The sequence below is a fragment of the Glycine soja genome, chromosome 11 (assembly GCF_004193775.1).
Source record: "Glycine soja cultivar W05 chromosome 11, ASM419377v2, whole genome shotgun sequence".
NCBI lineage: Eukaryota > Viridiplantae > Streptophyta > Magnoliopsida > Fabales > Fabaceae > Glycine > Glycine soja.
Genome location: NC_041012.1, coordinates 12,876,126 through 12,896,417, shown reverse-complemented (window position 1 = coordinate 12,896,417; position 20,292 = coordinate 12,876,126). Strand labels below are relative to the sequence as shown.

The 20,292-nt window shown below is 37.3% G+C and overlaps 1 protein-coding gene across 5 annotated transcripts in view; it reads left to right on the top strand.

The window, feature by feature from the left end:
* The window catches only part of LOC114374647 (RGS1-HXK1-interacting protein 1), a 37,587-nt gene extending 18,327 nt beyond the window's left edge, over positions 1–19,260 (top strand). For 2 of the 5 annotated variants that reach the window (XM_028332312.1, XM_028332310.1), the window contains exons 5-9: positions 41–124; positions 12,183–12,235; positions 12,325–12,389; positions 12,500–12,558; positions 18,883–19,260. In XM_028332312.1, coding sequence (XP_028188113.1) covers positions 41–124; positions 12,183–12,235; positions 12,325–12,389; positions 12,500–12,558; positions 18,883–18,972 — 351 coding nt within the window. In that variant the 3' untranslated portion in view covers positions 18,973–19,260. Of the gene's footprint in view, positions 1–40; positions 125–12,182; positions 12,236–12,324; positions 12,390–12,499; positions 12,559–13,680; positions 15,264–18,882 lie in introns of those variants that run through there. The other 3 variants (XR_003658595.1, XR_003658594.1, XM_028332311.1) reach the window with 3 other exon arrangements.
* The last annotated feature ends 1,032 nt before the right edge of the window (positions 19,261–20,292 follow it).

The following is a 20,292-nucleotide window of genomic DNA, read 5'->3' as shown; positions in this document are numbered from 1 at the left end:
TAACCTTGATTATATCTTTGGCATTTGTTTCTCGATGCAGTCCATGATTTCTAGAGCCCATGCTGAAGTGAAAGAATTGCGGCAATCAATTGAGCTTTTAAAGGCTGAAGGTGAAAAGTTGGAGGTAAAACTATACATCATTTGCTTTGGAAGTAGTTTTACAGAATTTGTCCTATTTAGTTTTCAATTATTTCACGCATTAACAGTTAATATGAAATAGCTGAAAAACCATAGAATCATAGTTGTCAATCACATAATCATGACGTGAAGCGGTTGACCCCTAAAGTGGGATAGTGGATATCGGGATGACCGTTATTTTAATATTTTTTTTTACCTATTCTGAATTTATATATATATATATATATATATATATATATAGTTGTAGATTTTTACATATTTTATACATATAATTTGTATTGTTTAATAATATTTATATATTTTTCACTGTATTTATATTCTTTTTTACTTAGTGTGTAACTCTGTATATATATATATTGTGATTTGGAATTTTTATCATTTAGTTTCTTATATTATATATTATTTTTAATTTAGTTTTTATTACTATTATTAGTTAGTTAACTATTTTTTTTATTACTATAATTTTTAATTTATTGTATGATATATTATGCCCTATTTAGTTTATTATATTAACAGTTTACAGATTTATTTTACCACATAGCAGTTTAGGTAACAAGTTAGTTAAAAAGTCACACTTGTAAAAATATCTTGCCAGATAAATGGTGGACTTGAGGCCCAAGGCCCAATACATTAGAAAAGAGGAAAAAAACACCCTAAAAGTTTAAAACCCTAAGGACCCAATCCATGTACCCATGTTCTGTTTGCTCAGCCGTCAGTGTTAAAGTATAAAATTGAAATTCACGACACTCAAATGGAAGAGGGAGGTCGGCGACGGCATAAGAGAGGTCAGAGGTCGGTGACGACGGCACGAGGGAAGTCAAAGAGTGTCCAGCACGGTGGCGGCATGAGGGTATTTTTGAGTTTTCTTTTGAAATCCAAGTCGCAATTGTGAAACCGCTACAGAGCTCGCGATAGCACCATCCTGCTCCAGTGCGATAGCGGACATGACGGCCGCTACTTCAATCCACCCCACAAAAGAGGTCTCCGTCTCGGCCAGGGGATGCTCTGCTCCGCTCCTACCGCTATTGGGTACATAGCATAGAATAAAATCTTTAGCTCGTGAAATATTTAGAGAGAGAATAGCCAAAAGATATGTAAAGACTAAAACACCATTTGCTAAAGGCTGGTGTTCCCGTTAAAGAACTAGGAAAAGCAAATGTAAAACATTGTTTACCAATTTGGTTGAATAATCCTTGATCCAAAGACTGCATCCACGTGTTAGGAGTGAGAATGAAGGTCCTAGACAGTTACAAGTTTACTATTGAAAGAGGAGGAATGGGGGAAATTAGTAACGAGGGTAGTTTGGGGAAAGTGAGAATTTTATTAGGTTGTGGTGAAATGTGAGGTCTGTTGGTATTAATAAAGTCTGTTAAGGGAAAGAGAGATTCATTCATATTCATCATATTTGTAAATTGAGCTTAGGCTCTTTGTGAAAGGGTATTAGAGTATATGTAAATAACTATAAAACAGTTTGCAAGGGCTGTTAGCTTTTGCTAACAACACTACACTTGTATCAGGATGTTAGTTTACTAACTGAATTCTGTTATTTAGTTATCCTGTTATAAACTGAATTTTGTTATTCAGTTATCCTGTTATAACAGAATTCTGTTATTCTGTTTTGTGCTTAGGCTGAAGGCCTAGAGGTCTACAAATACCTCTTTTGTAACTAACTTTGTAACTAAGTTTCATACTCAATAATATCAATATCATTTCTCAATATTTTTCTCTCTTTCTCTGTTCTCTAAACCTAAAATGGTATCTAGAGCCAGTTTTTCGTGAAAGCTCTTCTCTTTGATTTTTCTAGTTTCTTCTTCCACATCCATGGCTTCCGCATCTCAAGGTTTTGCTTCGCACTCTTTTCCGACGTCCATAGCTGAGAAGCTAGACGATTCCAACTACCTACACTGGCGGCAACATGTCGAACCAGTAATCAAATCACACAAGCTGCAACGTTTTGTGGTAAATCCAATTGTTTTGCCTCGATATCTCACGGAAGAGGATTGAATTGCCAAACATGTCAATCCAGAGTATGAGACCTGGGAAGTTTAGGACCAAACGCTCCTCATTTGGCTCCAATCCACTCTTTTGAAGTCTGTTCTCACATGTTTTAGGCTCGAATCACTCCTATCAGGTGTAGGAGAAGATGCATGAGCATTTTAGTCTTCACACCAAATTGAGAGCGCGCCAGCTGCGAACTGCGATGCGCGCAGTTTCGCTTGAAGGAAAATCAATGGATGAATATCTCCATAAGATTTAAGGCTATGTCGATGAGCTTGCAGGTAATGGTTTACCGGTTCGCGATGTTCCCGACAGGGGTTGTGGTGGTGGCAGATAATGCCAACTTCGAGTGCCAAATTTGTCTCAAATATGGATATACTGCTAATGTATTCATTTTTGAACTGACATGAGCTTTCAGCCTCATGAGTCACTTACCTTTTTTGATCCAACTACACTTCAACCAATTTCTTATTCTTCTTGTTCGAGTAGATCTTCAAACACTTGGGTTAATCCTAATCCCAAGCCTGTTGCTCAGCCAACCAATCAATCAACCTAGTGCTATGCTTACAAACTCAGCTTCTCATGGCAACGATCAAGTTCGTTCAACCTGGATTCCAGATTCTGGAGCTAGCTTCCATGTGACTGGTGAACCACAACATATCAAACAGTTTGCACACTTTGATGGACCTCACCAAATCTTTATAGGAAATGAAGGTTTGTATATTTCTAGTACTGGTTCCTCATCCTTTGTGCCTCCTTATGACTCATATTATTTTCAAACTTGATAAGCTATTGCATCTTCCTTCAATTTCCAAAAATTTGTTAAGTGTGAGTCAGTTTGCTAGGGATAATTCTGTTTTCTTTGAGTTGCATCCTCACTTTTGTCTTGTGAAATCACAGGCGACCAATAAAGTACTCCTTCAGGGTGTTGTTGGTGCTGATGGTCTTTATTCATTCCATAACTTCAAATTTCAAGATCACTCTCCTCAGCTGTTGTCAACTTCGACTTTTGCTTCAATCACATCTCCTACTGTTAATAAAAGTTCTGTTGTAGCTTCTAGTTCTATAAATTCACCTCCTAGCACTGTTAGTCTATGGCATGCTAGGCTTGTACTGAAGTTAGTTTTCAGACTTTTGTGTTTCTTGTTGCATGGGAAAATCTCACAGGCTGTCATCTCATTTATCTACTTCTGTTTACTCTCCTCTAGAACTTATCTTTACAGATTTATGGGGGCCATTTCATTTAACTACCTATTCTGGCTTCAAATACTATGTATCCTTCATTGATGCTTTTTCTAGATATACTTGGATATTTCCTATTAAAACCAAAGTTGAAACTACATCTGTTTTTCAAGATTTTAAATCTTTAGTTGAATTGCAGCTTAATACCAAAATTAAAAGTGTTCAATCTGATTGGGGGGTGAGTATAGACCTTTTTCTGCTGTCCTAACCTATCTCTCATAGATTGATTTGTCCTCACACACATCATCAAAATAGTGTGGTTGAGAGAAAACACATGCACATAGTTGATCTAGGTCTCACTTTGTTACATCATGCAACTTTACCTCTACAATTTTGGGACTATGCCTTTACTACTGCTGTCTACCTGATTAATAGACTGCCTACTGCATCTCTAAACTTTGCTATTCCCTTTGTCACTCTTTTCAACAAAGATCTTGACTTCCATTTTCTTAAAACCTTTGGTTGTGCCTGTTTTCCTTTGTTAAACCTTATCATACTCATAAACTCAATTTTTGTTCTCAGGAATGTGTGTTTTTGGGGTACCCCTCATCTCATAAAGGCTATAAATGTTTGTCTTCAACTGGCAGAATTTATATTTCTAAGGATGTGCTGTTTAATGAACTGAGATTTCCTTATTTGGATCTATTTCCTTCATCTTCTATCCCAGTACAGAACATTACCTCCTATTTTAGTCTTAATCTCCTCCTCGTGTAACTCCTACACCTTCACTTTCACAATTGCCTTCCTCTCACTCACCTTCTGCTTCCTATATTCCTCCTGGCTTTGCTTCTGTCTCAAATCAACCTTCATTTGAGTCTACATCTCACACTCAGTCATCCAATACAGAGTCTCATAATGAATCTATACCTGCTCCAACTTTAGTTCCTACTAATACTCATCCTATGCAAACTAGATCCAAGTCTGGAATTCATAATCCTAGACTGCATCCTTCACTGTTTCTTACTCATTTTGAACCTAAAAATGTCAAATAGGCCCTAGAATGTTTAGATTGGTTTGCAGCTATGCAAGAGGAGTATAATGCTTTACTAAAAAACAAAACTTGGGACTTAGTTCCCTTACCTGCCAATAGACAAGCTATTGGGTGCAAATGGGTTTTCAGACTAAAAGAAAATGTTGATGGTTCCATTAATAAGTTCAAAGCTAGATTAGTTGGCTAAGGATCTTCATCAGATTCATGGTTTTGATTTTCATGAGACATTCTCTCCTGTGGTAAAGCCTGTTACAATTCATATTGTTCTCACTCTTGCTCTCTCAAGGATGGGAGTTATTTCAGCTTGATGTCAACAATGCTTTTCTTAATGGGTTGCTAGAGGAATCTGGTTTTATGACTCAGCCTCCAGGCTTTGAGGTTGGAGATAAATCCCTGGTCGGTAAGCTTAATTGGGCTCTAGGGCTTGAAACAAGCTCCAAGGCAATGGTTTGACAGGTTAAAATCTACACTGCGTCAGCTTGGATTTGTGGGAAGCAAATGTGATTCTTCTTTGTTCATCTACACATATCTAAAGCATACTGTATATCTTTTAGTTTATGTGGATGACATCATCATTACAAGCAATTCTGTCTCTCTTATTCAGTAGTTAACTTCCAAACTAAATACTGCCTTCTCTCTTAAGCAGTTGGGTCACTTGTATTATTTTTTGGGACTAGAGATAAAATACATTCCTAAAAACTCTATACTAATGACTCAAAGCAAATATGTTTGTGATTTACTTCATAAAACTCAAATGGCAGAGGCACACTCTATTTCTTCTCCCATGGTTTCCAACTGTAAACTGTCCAAATATGGTGTTGATCTATTTCATGACCCAACACTCTACAAATCAGTAGTGGGTGCTCTGCAATATGCTACTCTCATTAGGCCTGAAATCAGTTTTGCTGTTAATAAAGTCTGTCAATATATGGCTAGTCCTCTGGATTCTCATTGGGTAGTGGTTAAAAGCAGTGTTATTAAAAAGCGGTTATGGCGGCGCCATGGCGGTCGTTGCGGAATTGCGGTAATGGCAGAATAGCGCTTTTTTTTTTTTTGAAATTTGGCGCAACAGGTGTTGGGCTGACCCGACCCAACCCTACCCGAATTTCTTCTGCAAAAGGAGACTCGGAGCGTGAGCACGAACAGAACAGCAGTCTCCAATGCGACCAGCAACAGTCTCCAGCGTGATGAACGGCAGCGACGGCGACGCACACGACGAACGACAGTCTCCAGCGTGACGACAGCAGCAGGCCAGTAGCGCGACACCCCGCACCAATGTACGACAGCGACAGCGTACTACCCTTCAGTGTTCTGGTGCTGTTTTTTTGTTTTTTTTTTTCTGTTTGACACCCATTTTTTATATTTGGAGCTGTTTTTTTTCCTGTTTGACACCCATTTTTTATTTTTGACACACCCGTTTTTATTTTTTTTTTCTGTTTGACACCACGCTTTTTTTTTTCTTTTCAGTCCTCTTCTAAATGGCTGAACCATCATGAAACTTTTAGTTTATTTGGATGCAATCCATTGTTTTTTAAATTTTTTATTTATATTTTATCTATTGTTTTGTTAATATTTATATGTGTATATATATATATATTTTTTTTTTTTTTTTTTGTTCGCCATGATGTCTGCCATTTTCCGTTACGCCATCTGCCATATTTTTATGGTTGATTTTTGGCTTTCCGCCATGAACCGCCATCCGTCATTAACAACATTGGTTAAAAGGATCTTGAGATATCTCAAGGGTACCTTGTCTCGTGGTTTACTTCTTCAGCTTGCTTCCATGATGAAACCTTTGGCTCTTTATGCTTTTTGTGATGCTGATTGGGCATTAGATGTAGATGATAGGTGTTCTACTTCAGGGGCTGCCATCTTTCTTGGCTCCAACTTGATATCCTGGTGGTCTCACAAGCAGAAAGTCACAGCTAGGTCCAGTATTGAAGCTGAATATCGTAGCTTGGCTCAAACCTCTATTGAATAACTTGGATTCAAGCTCTTTTAACAAAATTACACGTTTCCTTCAATACTCCCGCTCTTTATTGTGATAATCAAAGTGCTGTACCCATTGTTCATAATCCAGTGTTCCACAGTTGCACGAAACATATGGAAATTGATGTCTTTTTTGTGAGGGAGAAGGTTCTGGCTAAGCAGCTTTCAGTCTTGCATATTCCATCTTTGGCTCAGTGGGCAGATGTTTTAACCAAGCCACTTTCTTTTTAGGTTCTAAGGGACAAACACAATGTGAAGAGTTTTTTCTCTGAAAAATCTTCCCCTTAAGTTTGAGGGGGGGTATTAGAGTATATGTAAATAACTGTAAAACAGTTTGCAAGGGCTGTTAGCAAGCTAACAGCACTACACTTGTATCAGGATGTTAGTTTACTAACTGAATCCTGTTATAAACTGAATTCTGTTATTCAATTATCCTGTTAAACAAAATTCTCTTATTTTGTTTTGTGCTTAGGCTGAAGGCCTAGAGGTCTATAATTACCTCTTTTATAACTAACTTTGTAACTAATTTTCAGACTCAATAATATCAGTATCATTTCTCAATATTTTTCTCTATAACAGGCCACAAATTCTATATTTTATCAAAAGGTATATAATTTGGCAGCATGGAAGTTTGCCCTAGGAATCCGAGATACATAATATGATATATGATACAATATGGATTTGGGGGGTTCTTAAAAGCGAAGATACCACACAATCAAGGTATGTTAAGAAAATTGTATATAAAAATATGAGTGTACAACATTTGTAAACAAACATTTGAATTATTAACTACTCGTTAATATTTAATAGGCTAAAATGTTTTTCATCCTTGTAAAATATCCAAAGTATGCTTTTCATCCCTGGAAGATTTTTTGTACATTTTTCGTCCCCACAATATCAAAATGTGTGGTTTTTTTGCTTGGAGTGAGGCTTGGTCTTACTGAACCTACGTGGTAGTGGGTTATGCAACACGTGTCAAGCCATTTCTCCCTTCCCTTCCAATTCACCCTCTCCACTAACTCCCTCCATGCCACCTACTCCTTCCTTTGGCCTCTCCTCTCCCCTTCCCCTTGCCCGCTCCACCCTCCATTCCTTCCTCCTTTCCTCTCCCTCCACAACGAGCCCCTCAAATCCATCACCCACCTCCAATACCACCATTGCCTAGATCCAAACTTTCATATGCCACCCTCCCGACAACGACGACGCCTGGCCCAACCTCCTCCCCCTCCAAGATCAACCATAATCCCCTTCGTGCTCACCTGAACCCTAGCTCAATTTGAACCCAGACAAACCCTACCCCCATCTAGCCCATGTTGAACAAGTGTGGCCCCATTGCAAATGACGAAATCTTTTTTGGGGAGACAACTATGGAGAATGTTAAAGAAATTAAAACTATTCTGAGGACGTTTGAACTTGTGTCAGGCCTAAAAATAAATTTTGCAAAGAGATGCTTTGGAGCTTTTGGTGAAATAGATCAATGGAAGCAACAAGCAGCCAAATATTTGAATTGTGGATTGCTGACTTTTCCTCTTGTTTACCTGGGTATACCTATAAGGGCCAACCCAAGGCGACAACACATGTGGGATTCCATTATTCAGAAATGTGAGCGAAAGTTAGCAAAGTGAAAACAGAGACACATATCCTTCGGGGGGAGAGTGACACTAATACAATCAGTCCTAACATCGATCCTATCTACTTTTCTTTTTTCAGGGTACCTAAAGCAATGGTGGATAGGCTGGTGAGAATACAACATCGATTCCTGTGGGGAGGTGCAGCTGACCAAAATAAGATTCCATGGATCAGTTGGGACGTAGTGTGCTTACCAAAAGAAAAGGGAGGCCTGGGCATCAAGGACATCAGCAATTTTAACCTTGCATTGCTCGACAAATGGAAGTGGAATCTCATGCAAAACCAAGAACTATGGGCTAGGGTATTAGAATCCAAATATGGTGGATGAAGGGGTTTGATAAATGCAACTTAAGCAGCTCATGAATCAATTTGGTGGAGAGATCTAAAAAAGGTTCTCCTTCATTCACACCAGGGGCAACTTATCCAAAATGGGATGAAATGGAGGGTTCGAAGTGGAGATAAAATCAAATTCTGGGAGGATAGGTGGTTAGGTGGGGAGGATACATTGGCAGGAAAATATCCTAGACTTTACGTGATATCATCACAACAACATCAGCTTGTTCGACAGATGGGAAGTCATAAAAACATAGGATGGGAGTGGAATTTCACCTAGAGAAGGCCACTGTTTGACACTGAAATTGACTTGGCTGTCAATTTTCTAAGAGAGGTTGAAGGTAAGGTTATTCAGTAACAAGGATCTGATGAGGGGGAGTGGACTGCAGACCCAACAAGCCAATATTCAACACGTAACGCATATCAAATGTTAGAGGAGGAGGCAGCTGCGGGAAGTCAAGAGGAGTGCTTTGTGGAATTGTGGAGATTAAAGATTCCGAATAGAATAGCAGTCTTTGCGTGGAGGCTACTTAGAGACAGACTGCCTACCAGAAAAAATCTGCAGAGGAGACAAGTGTAGCTCACAGATACGCTTTGTCCTTTTTGCAGAAATGCAGAGGAGGGTGCATCACATTTATTCTCCCATTGCAGCAAAATCCAACCTATTTGGTGGGAAACCATGTCATGGCTGAATATAAAAGGTGCTTTTCCAATAATTCCACAACAACATTTTCTTCAACACATAGGTGTTCAAGTTGATGGTGTAAGGCTCAAGAGATGGCACTGTTGGTGGTTAGCTTTAACATGGTCTATTTGGAAGCTCCGAAACAGTATAATGTTCTCTAATGCAACCTTTAATGCTAATAAATTGTTTGAAGATGCTACATTCCTCATTTGGACTTGACTAAGGGGTTTTGAGAAAGATTTCACAATCCATTTTAACCAATGGTCAAGTAGTATTAGTCAAGGTTTTTGTATCAGTAGAGGCTAGAACAGTTTGCAGAGCAACACATGTAAATTTTAATTATATCCTTACTTTGGTTCTCCTTTAGACTATGTTTGTCTGACTGTGGAACCAACAGTAAGGTATACTTTATGTGTGTATATCAGTACCCCTGGTACTTCATTTTATATAAATACAATATTATTTTTGCCGATAAAAAAAAAACTTAAGGAGTGGGGGGGGGGGGGGGGGAATTAAGTCTTGAAATTTTTTCGACTAACAAGTTTTAATCCCTTTAAAATGATATGTGATAGATTTAGAATGTAGAAGAAGAAGCAGTAATCAATTTAACAATGTTATTTAAATGTGAAAGACAAAGTAAATTGCAATAAAATAAACGAGATAAGGGAAGAGAGAATTGCAAACTCGATTTATATTGGTTCGGCCACTTCTTGTGCCTACATCCAATCCTCAAGTAATCCACTTGAGATTTTCCACTATCCTTGTAAATCTTTTACAATCTTTGGACACACCTTGGGATCCCTCACCTTTGGGTTCGAGTTTCTCACACGCCAAGAGACAAACAATCTCTTGATTACAACTGAGTTTTATAAGATGAACAAAATGATTTCTCTCTTTTAGAGCAGATGATACAACTTGAAGTTTATAGAAGAATTCTCAATAATTTGCAAGAGTTTGGCCAAAGATGTTTACAGAGGTTTTGAAAGTTAAGTTCTCTGAGAACATATATATATATATATATATAATATATATAGGTCCATTGTGCCTATTCAAAATAGTTTGAAGAAATGTGTCTTTTTAAAAGATTTTCTAAAACTTTTTTACTAGTAATCGATTACATGACACTTGTAATCGATTACACAGTCATATCTTTGAAGGGTTATGACTTTTCAATAATTTTTCTGAAATCTCTTTGCTGGTAATCGATTACATGACTCTTGTAATTGATTACATGGATCAAAATTCAAATGATTTTGTGTCGTTGGTTCATCAATTCAAAATTTTCAATATGCCATTTTCACAAACTCTGGTAATCGATTACACAAACTTGGTAATCGATTATCAGTTCAAAAAGAGATTTCTGAACTGATTTAACTTTAATAAAAGAATTTTGCAGTAAAGATTTTGAGGCCAAACTATAGCAAACAAAAAGAGATTCTTGGTAATCGATTACCAGGTTCAGAAATCTTTACCGTCAAAATTCTTTCATTAAAGTTAAATCAGTTCAGAAATCTCTTTTTGAACTGATAATCGATTGCCAAAGAATTTGTGAAAATGACATATTGAAAATTTTGAACTGATGAACTAACGGCACAACATTATTTGAATTTTGATCTGTGTAATCGATTACATGAGTCATGTAATCAATTACCAGCGAAGAGATTTCAGAAAAACTATTGAAAAGTCACAACCCTTCAAAGATATGACTGTGTAATCGATTACAATTGTCATGCAATCGATTACCAGTGAAAAAGTTTCAGAAATTGCCAACCAATTATGCTCGCAAAAAAGTTTCAGAAATTACCGACCAATTCAGAAATTGGATTAGGGGTCGAGTATCTTCCTTAGAGATTATGTTGTAGATTTCATTGTTGTGCTCTCATGTTTCTTGTTGCATTTCCTTGTTGTGCTCGTTTGTTTCTTTCTGGATCTGAGAAAAGGGGTTCCATTCAGTAATTTTTTGCAATTTTGGTGGTTGTTAACCGTCAAAAATTGTATTTTGATATTTTTTTATTATATTTTATGCAATTTTTGGCGATTTTTGATCCCCAAAAAATTGTATTTTAATTTTTAAATTTTAAAAATGTCATGTAGGTTTCTTTGTGGGTGAACAATACTCGTGCCTACTATTGGGCTTGTTTGGCAGCCACCACGCTGCCCTCTTGTTGTTTTGCACCAATGATTTTTCCAAAGACCACCACGTCGTCCAAGTGCACAGCCAACTCAAAACACCGTCACACATGACCCCTTGTAGGGTCATGGCACGTGAAGTTCACGCACATGACTCATGATGCATCTCTGGCGTCACACTAATCTTCTCTCCCTCTGTCTCAAGGCATCCTCGGTGGATCTTTTTGCTTTTTTCACGGGTGATCAATACCCGTCGCCATTGCTGAAGACCACTACGCCATCTACGTATGTAGCCAACTCAAAACACTGCCACACATGGCCCCACCCACGAGGGCCCTTGCAAGTGAAGTTCATGCACACAACGCATGGCGTAGACCACTACGCCATCTACGTGTGTAGCCAACTCAAAACACTGCCACACATGGCCCCACCCACGAGGGCCCTTGCAAGTGAAGTTCATGCACACAACGCATGGTGCATCTTTGGCGAGAGTCACACTGGTCTCCATCGTCATTGCAGGCTTCGTTGGCTACCGCCGAGCCATGTTTATTCGGCGCAACATGACTCAAAGCACCTTTAGTTTCTATTGGGTTTACCACATTAGTAACAAGCTTGGTTCATGTCACAAATATGCTATAGCTTGAGGAAGTGTGAGATTCTGTCTTAATATTATTCCTAAAATTATATTTATTATTGGAATATTCTATTTCCTATTAATTAGTAATTGATTGATCTTGTAATCAATATTGACTCCTTCTTCATATTATAAATAACATGAGGTGTGGTCTACTTTGACACACAACACAACAGTTAAAAATACTGTTATAAGTAGTAACTCATTGACCTATTACTTTGACGTAGATAAATGATGGTATTTTTATAACTACATAACAAAGGCATTACATTTAAAGTTTGTTACAGGGAGTGTGACTTTACAGTTGCCTTTTTATGTCATTGGGTTGACATACTATGAATTTGAGAAAACCCCTTTCCGATTGCTATTGCTATTCAAATATTCACGGTACTTGTCATACTTATTGTTTTCAGAAGAGTGCATTACATGCAGAAGAGCAATTCTTACATGGAAGGACAAAACTCAGGTTTGCAACTTACGAATGAAGAGCCATAACATTGATTTTCTATTTATGCATTGATAACAATTATTTATAAATATTATAATTTATAACAGACATGCAGGAAAGCAGATCCGTAACGTGATTCAATCAGCATATAAAATTGAAATACGAGCAGGGGGTATGCATAATATTGTAATTTCTTTTTTAAGGAAAAGATGTTGCCAACCAATGAGATAAGTTGGTGATTGGACCGTGTGCTTTTGATGATTTGGCTTGTTTTTATGTTAGGTTTAAAAGATATCCTTGGAGAACTCCCTAAAAGAGAAACATCTCTCTTCCGATCTCAGGTAATTATTCTGTTGGCAGAATCACATCTCTCATTGCGTAGGTTTAGATGAAAGTTTTCAAGAGTTAACCCATAAAATGGCATTGTGAAAAATGTTAACTTTTTTACTTTACTTTAAACATTCTTATCATGGATGAATGGGTAGCTATAATAAATAATAATTTAATTCATATTTACTAGACCCAACCAAGGCATTAGCTTAATTAGGGGATTGGGCGTAGCTCAACTTGTAATTGTTGAGATCCGTTGAGCTTTCTCCGTCTGTTATTTCCTTATCTTTGTTGATTACTTGTGCATATTTAGATCTAGAGTTTACTATTTTTTTAGTCCCTAAACTTTTTTATGATTTATGTTTTTAGTCCTTAAAATGTGAATTTGGACCTAACTCAACCCCAAAAGTTAGCTCAAAGGGTGATGGTTGTCTCCCACTTATATATTCTATTGTGGTCTTATCTCTAGTCAATGTGGAACTTGAGTTTTTCTCAACACATGCCCAACACTATTGGGTTTGGTGTGTGAATGACATGGTAGGTGACCCGTTTAATGGATCTAGGATAAATTTTGATACCATCTTAGAACTTGGGTTTGAGCCTAAATCAACCCTAAAAGCTAGCTCAGAGGGTGACCTAATCTTTGATACCATCTTTAGATTTAAGAACTTGCTGCAAATATGTAACCTAATCCCAAAATCATGGGATTTACTTTACATATTTCCTATTATTTATCAACAAATAGGACAGAAAAATCAAGAGCAAGGGTTAGTTTGATTAGAGTATGTACATAAGAGTTGTAGTATTCAACTGCACTCTTAGTTAAAGGGAGTTAGTTAAGAAGTTTGTTAGTCCTCCTAATTAGTTAGAAGTTTGTTACAAACAGTTGCAGTAACTGTTCTATATATAACTCTCTGACACAATATTCAGTGGCCAAATATATTTCTCCTTTCTTCACTCTCATGTTTTTATGTCTCAAACTCTTTCTTATCTTCTTTTATATACTGCTCCGTTTCTAATATGGTATCCAGAGCTTGGTTAGATCGATACAATAGAATGCATATCTTTCTTCTTTTCCTAACTCCATAGCACACAAACTCAATGATTCTACCTTTCCTCTTTGGCGACAACAGGTGGAGCCAGTGATTAAATCACATCGTCTTCAACGATTTGTGGCAAATCCCCAAATTCTGCTGCGATTTTTGTCAGAAGCCAGCGTATGAGATTTGGGAGCAACAAGATCAAGTTCTTGTGACTTGGCTCCAATCAACTCTCTCCACACCAATTTTATCATGAATGCTTGGTTGTGTTCATTCCTATGAAGTTTGGGAGTGCATTCACAAGTATTTTCACAACCAGACAAAGGCCACAACGCGTCAACTTCGAACTCAGCTTCGTTCGACGACTCTTGGAACTAAATCAATGCGCGAGTTCCTATCTCATCTTCGCGTGATTGCTGATTCCCTAGCCTCTGTTGGAAGTCCTATCATGCTTCAAGAGCATGTCAGCATGATCCTTGAAGGTCTCTCCTCGGAGTATCACTCAGTCATAGCGATTATCGAGAGCAAATTTGAAACTCAACCTCTTGAGCAGGTTGAAGCTTTGCTTCTTGCTCATGTAGCGCGTCTGAGCAGTCACTTGCTGAATCTCCCTCGATCAACTTCACGCACTTGCAAACAACCAATAAGTTGTACTCGCATCAAGATCCTTTGAGTTTCTCTAACTTCCGCGGTGGCTCTAGCTGTGGCTGTGCCAGTGGTGATCACCGCGGCGGCGTCGGTGCTAGTGGTGGCAGTGGCTGAGGTCGTGGAGGCAGCTGCTTCGTGAACTTCCAATTTCAACTGTTACAAGTATGGTCACACTGCCTATGTGTGCCATTATTGGTTTGAAACAAACTATCAACCTAGTTCATCTCTTGTTCTTCATGATCCAACCTCTTCTAACTATGGACCTCATTCTCAGAACAATTTTTCATCTGGTCAGAATAACCCTAATTCGGGGCAGTCAAGTGGTGAAAATCAACCTTCCAATGTGTGGACTAATAGCAACTACAAGTCTGGTACTAACTCAAATCCTAGTGCCATGTTGACAAACACAGCTTCTCAACCAGCTTCAACATCCACTAATTGAATAACCTGATTCAGGAGCCTCCTTTCATGTGACTGGAGAATCTCAGAATATTCAACAACTTGAACCATTTGAGGGCCCTGAGCAAATCTTTATTGGGAATTATCAATGTTTGCCTATCATTTCCACTGGTTCTTCTTCTTTCATTTCCCCTTACAATTCTAATGTTTCTTTATCTCTGAAACATCTATTACATGGTCCTACAATTTCTAAAAATCTTATTAGTGTTAACCAATTTACTAAGGACAGTGGTGTCTTTTTTTGAATTCCACTCTAATCATTGTGCTGTGAAATCTCAGGTTACCAATGAAGTCTTGCTTCAAGGCAATGTTGGACCTGATGGTCTTGACAGATTCAGTTTCAGCACTCTTCTGCTGCTCCTTCTGGTTTTGCCTGTGTTTCCAGTTCAGAAAATACCTCTGTTAATTCATGTAAAAGTAGCTCTGAAAATCTCATTGTAAATCCATGTAATAGAATTAGATCTCTTTGGCATGATAGACTTGGCCATCCCAATCATCATGCACTTCAACTTGTTCTTCAACATTGTAAAATACCCACATCTAATAAAAACTTGATGGGTTTTTGTTCAGCTTGTGCAGTAGACAAGTCTCGTAGACTTCCTTCTACTCTCTCTAAATCTGTCTTTACTTCTCCTCTTGAATTAATCTATAGTGATCTGTGGGGACCCTCTTATGTTCCCTCCACTAATGAGTTTCTGTATTATATAACCTTTGTTGATGCCTTCTCTTGTTTCACTTGGATTTATCTCCTAAAGAGTCAAGTTGAAACTTTTACTGTCTTCCAAAAGTTTAAAATCATGGCTGAATTACAGTTCAATACTAAAATCAAAAGTCTTCAAACTGATTTGGGGTGGGGGGGAGTTTAGACCCTTGACATCCTTTTTAGCCAACTGTGGTATTCAACACAGACTTATATGTCCCCACACGCATCATCAAAATGAGGTGGTGGACAGAAAACACTGACACATTGTTGAACTTGGCCTCACCTTGCTACATCATCCGTCCTTACCTTTGAAATTTGGGGATTTTGCTTTCTGCACTGCTGTTTATCTGATAAACAGACTACCTACAGCATCTCTAAATTTTTCTGTTCCCTATCACATGTTGTTTCACAAACACCCTGACTATACCTTCTTAAAAACCTTTGGTTGTGCATGTTTTCCCTTGCCCAGACCCTATAATACCCACAAACTAGACTTTAGATCCCATGAGTGTCTTTTCTTGGGATATTCTTCCTCTCGTAAAGGTTACAAATGTCTGTCTCCTTCTGGCGGAATATACATTTCAAAGGATGTCCTCTTCAATGAGTCAGAATTCCCATATACTACCTTGTTTGAGTCTCCCTCCTCCCCTAGTCACCCAACCTCATCCACTCAATATCAGTTTCTACCTATACCTAACTCTAGGGGGTGGGTGGTGCCAGAGAACGGAGGGCATGACAGCGGTGAACGGTGGCCAGCTGCTGTTTGTGAGACAGGCATCAACAAAGGTGTAAACAAAATCTCTGATGACCACACTAAGCTTTATTTGTAATTTAGGATAAACAAAATCAGTATTTATTCCATAGAATCAATCAATTACTCAGTAATAAGGAATAAAATCTCTGATATTTATCTAATGATAAATAATGAAATCTGACAGATACCATGTTATACTTTCATTGGTGAGTTCTCTAGAAATAGTTGGATTTTCTCAATAATAAACATAGTTATTTGGCTGTGTTTGGAAACTTACAATGAAATTCTAAACTTTTCTTCCCCTTGTAGCTTCTGCATTCTATTGACATGATGTGAAAAGATGATAAAATTTGTGTTTTTAACTCGATAGCAAACACTTGCACAACGATAATGTGTTTTTAACTAGACCATACTTTCAATGAGTTAGTTAATTGTTAGATTCAATTAGTTTGTTGTAATTAGGCGGTTGAATAATAAGAAACAAGGCACATTTCCTATAAATAGGAGAAAGGATTGAGAGAGGGGGGTATGTTGTTGAGAAGTGTCACAGCCTTTGGCATTGGGAGGCGTAGACCCTCGAATTTTGGCAGTGTGTGTTCTTTGATGTAAATTGGGGATTTCTTCCCTATTCATTCTAGTAAAGACACCGACTTCTATTTAGACTAATCCTGAGCAAATACTGAATGTTGGCATCACCACTTGCGTCACTCTTTTGCAACTGAGACATAGTGAAAGTGAAAGTCTTTGATACCAATTAGCAAAAACCTTGAGAGAACCATACTATAAAAGTCGGAGAACCCAAAGCCTTGTAAACCCTAGGTATAATTCCATACTTCCAATGTCATACTTAAGTCCTTTGCCTTACAATTGGATTCTAACATAATGTTGAAGAGTACTTTTCATCATCCTTAATTCTTTTATGGATACTAATAGCATAACTCAAAACTTCCAACCATCACACTCCTCAACAAAATGGAACTGCCAAGTGAAAAATACCGGTATATTATTTAAACTGCATGTTTTATTGCCTGCCCATGCACATTTAAAATGTTTCGGGTGGATGTTTTCACTAAAGGTTTCTCTTCATAAATCAAATGTTGTCCTCTGCTATCAATAAAGTATTTTACTCCCTCTTATTTCCTAAATGGCTCCTATTTCTTGTTCTTCCTCACACCTTTGGTACTGTTTGTGATGTTGCTCTTAGCTTTGATAAATTATTTCCACGTGCTATTAAGTATTTCTTCCTCAATTATACTTGTGCCCAAAAGCGATAAAGTGTTATATCCCTTTCACCCTTTGTTTCTACATGTCAGGAAATGTCACCTCTTTTTTATGATATTGCTGATTCACTTCTTTGAAGGAATCCGACTTTGTCTTTTGGTGTTGCCTATTCCATGCCTTACTCCACTTGTCCTTCCTTCCTTGGTCTCATGTGTTAGCACCTTCACTTCTTAGGCCTTCTGTCATGTTCCTCCATCCGCCATTGATAACATTGATAAGAACCTTGGGAAAGCCATACCACAAAAGCTAGTTGTTGTAGTTGGAGAGCCCCAAGGCCTTATAAACCTCACACTAGAATCCCATACTCAAGTCAAAAGTCAAGCCCTTTGAGTTATCTCTTGTTCTGGTCTGTCCACCCACTACGACCCTGCTTGAGTTCTTTGTTGGCCAGCCTATAGACCTACATAAAGGTGCAGTTTTTACTCAACTCTCACCCCCTTTATAGTTGTGTAGATTATTATTTAGGAAGCACTTTTACATTCAGGATGACAACAGGTTATGATTGATGGGATGGCAACCCTAGAATCCAACCACTTTTGGGCTCTTGTTCCCTCTCCTCCTAGGACATCTGTAGTTGGCTGTTGCCTAGGTCTTTATCATCAAGGTTAGTCTAAATGGCTAGAAAGGCCGTTCAAAGGCACAAATTATGACTAGGGTTATACTGTTGATTTGTCTTCCTCGAATATTCTCCTGTACGTAAGGGAGATATTAGTGTTATTCCCCTTCCATCATTTTTACATGTTTGCATGTGTCCCCTTTCAAGATAATCCCTACTTCACGTCTCCAGTTGAATAAAACTTCGTCTTTCAGGTATTGCCTATTTCTTGTCTTCTCTTGGCCCTTCCGCCTTTGTTTATATAGTTTATATCTGCTTCAGAATGGATATTATATTTCTCGATAATGTTTTGTAAGATAAAAGTATGATTGCCTTGAACTTGGCATGGTCTCACGGTTGTATTTATCCTAGCTCTGTGCTGCTTGTTTGGTCCAAATTCAATTGGAATGCTTGGCAAGTGGTTGAACTTATGAGTCTGGGTTTTAGGTTGAAAATTTGGTGTAATAACTCTGGTTGGAAAATGAACTACTCCTTGCTGTCATGTTGATGAGTTTCCTTCACTTCTACTTAATTATGTAACAAATTTCCTTACATAGAGCCTTGAACTTTTAACAGCTATTAATGAATAGAGAAAATATGCCAAGATTAACAGATTTTGCTTGTTGTAATCTATATATAAAAACTGTCCAGTCTTCGCCACGTGTACGGCGGGACAGTTTACACCTTGTTTTTTTAATGTATTTTATTTTTGTTTTTAAAAAATTGAAATATGTTATTTTATTATTTATTTTTCATACTCTTTCATTTACTAAAAAACTGTGTATTGCACAGGTTCCAATGCTAGTTTAAAAGTAATTTCGCTGAAGCAAACTTTCTACTTTGTTTGGTTGACAGGTTTCCAAACTTGCTTCTGAGGCAAAGAAAGAAAAAAATACCATGTCGAAGGAGATCTCTAAAATTAGCAACTATGGCATCTCGGTTTGAGAAACTTTGCTTCATCATTCTCTAATCAGGACTAAAGACAATCCCCTGTTATTGTCATTATTTTAAATTCCTTCGGTTCATCATGTCCCCAGAGTTGGAAAATGTGAATGAAAAACGCATTGAGGCTACATAACTTGATAACAATGATTATTTTTTTGTTGTCTTTCTTTTCACAAAATATAAAGCTCAATAATAGCTACAATTACATTTTACTAGAAAAAAATTTCTGTATGGACTTTTAGTTAACATATCTATCAAGAATGAGCATTTTGGAATTGTTACAAATCACATGAGACTCGATTCATAGCCCTTGCTTTGAAGGGTAGGCCAATAGGCCGAATGATGTGAGTAGCTAGAAAATAAAATAATATATATGTCAAATGAGAAATGAGAAAAATTGATTTTAACTTATAGATTATAATTAAAAAAATTGATAACTGCAATTAAAACCCTAATTTTTAATACACATTTTTTTATTATTTGATTTAAATAGATACTTTTTGAACAAATTACATAAACCTCCCTTGAAGGTTTACTCATGCATCTCCTCCTTTGTTTTCACCTTACACAAATCCCCCAACTTTTTCATTCCCATTATAGTCGCATCTCCTCTCCCTCAAACTGTATTAACTCAGTTTGCTTTTATGGTCACGTACGTGATTTTAAAAAAAGAAATTATCTCCAAAACAGTCCATCTCATCTTCCTCTAGAAGCACACCAATCAAAAGAAAAAAAAAATAGTAGAAGCATAACACCAAATTGGGTTCAATGAACAACAAAGTGATCACCACCACCCTTCTCTCACTCAACCATTTGTTGTTGATTATGGTTCTTTCTTGCCATCATTGAAATGTAGAATTGCAAAGATATGTCCCCAACAATTTCCAACACTCTCAACAAAGTAAATAATGAAAGGAAAATAAGGTATGATTAAGAAAAAACAAAAATAAAAAACATGAGCCATATTAAAAAAAACATGTCTTTTTTATATTTTCCAATAAAGAATGATAAAAACAAAATATGATTAAGAAGTGGTTCTTATAGTATGAGGTTCTCAACAAAAGAGAACTTTTTTTGAGTTAACAGAGAATCAATACACGAGAAACATTGTGATTTTTTTCTTGGAGTTTCTTGACAACCAATTGCAAAAACCAATTTGGAATTAGAGGATAACAATACTGATGTGATGATGAGATTCCGAAGATGAAAGAAACCCAGAAAAAGTTGGCGTGAAAAATAAAGGAAAAAAAGAAATCCAATGAACCTTAGTTACTTTCTTCACACACTCGCATGGACATTTCACCAAAGACTTGTAGTACT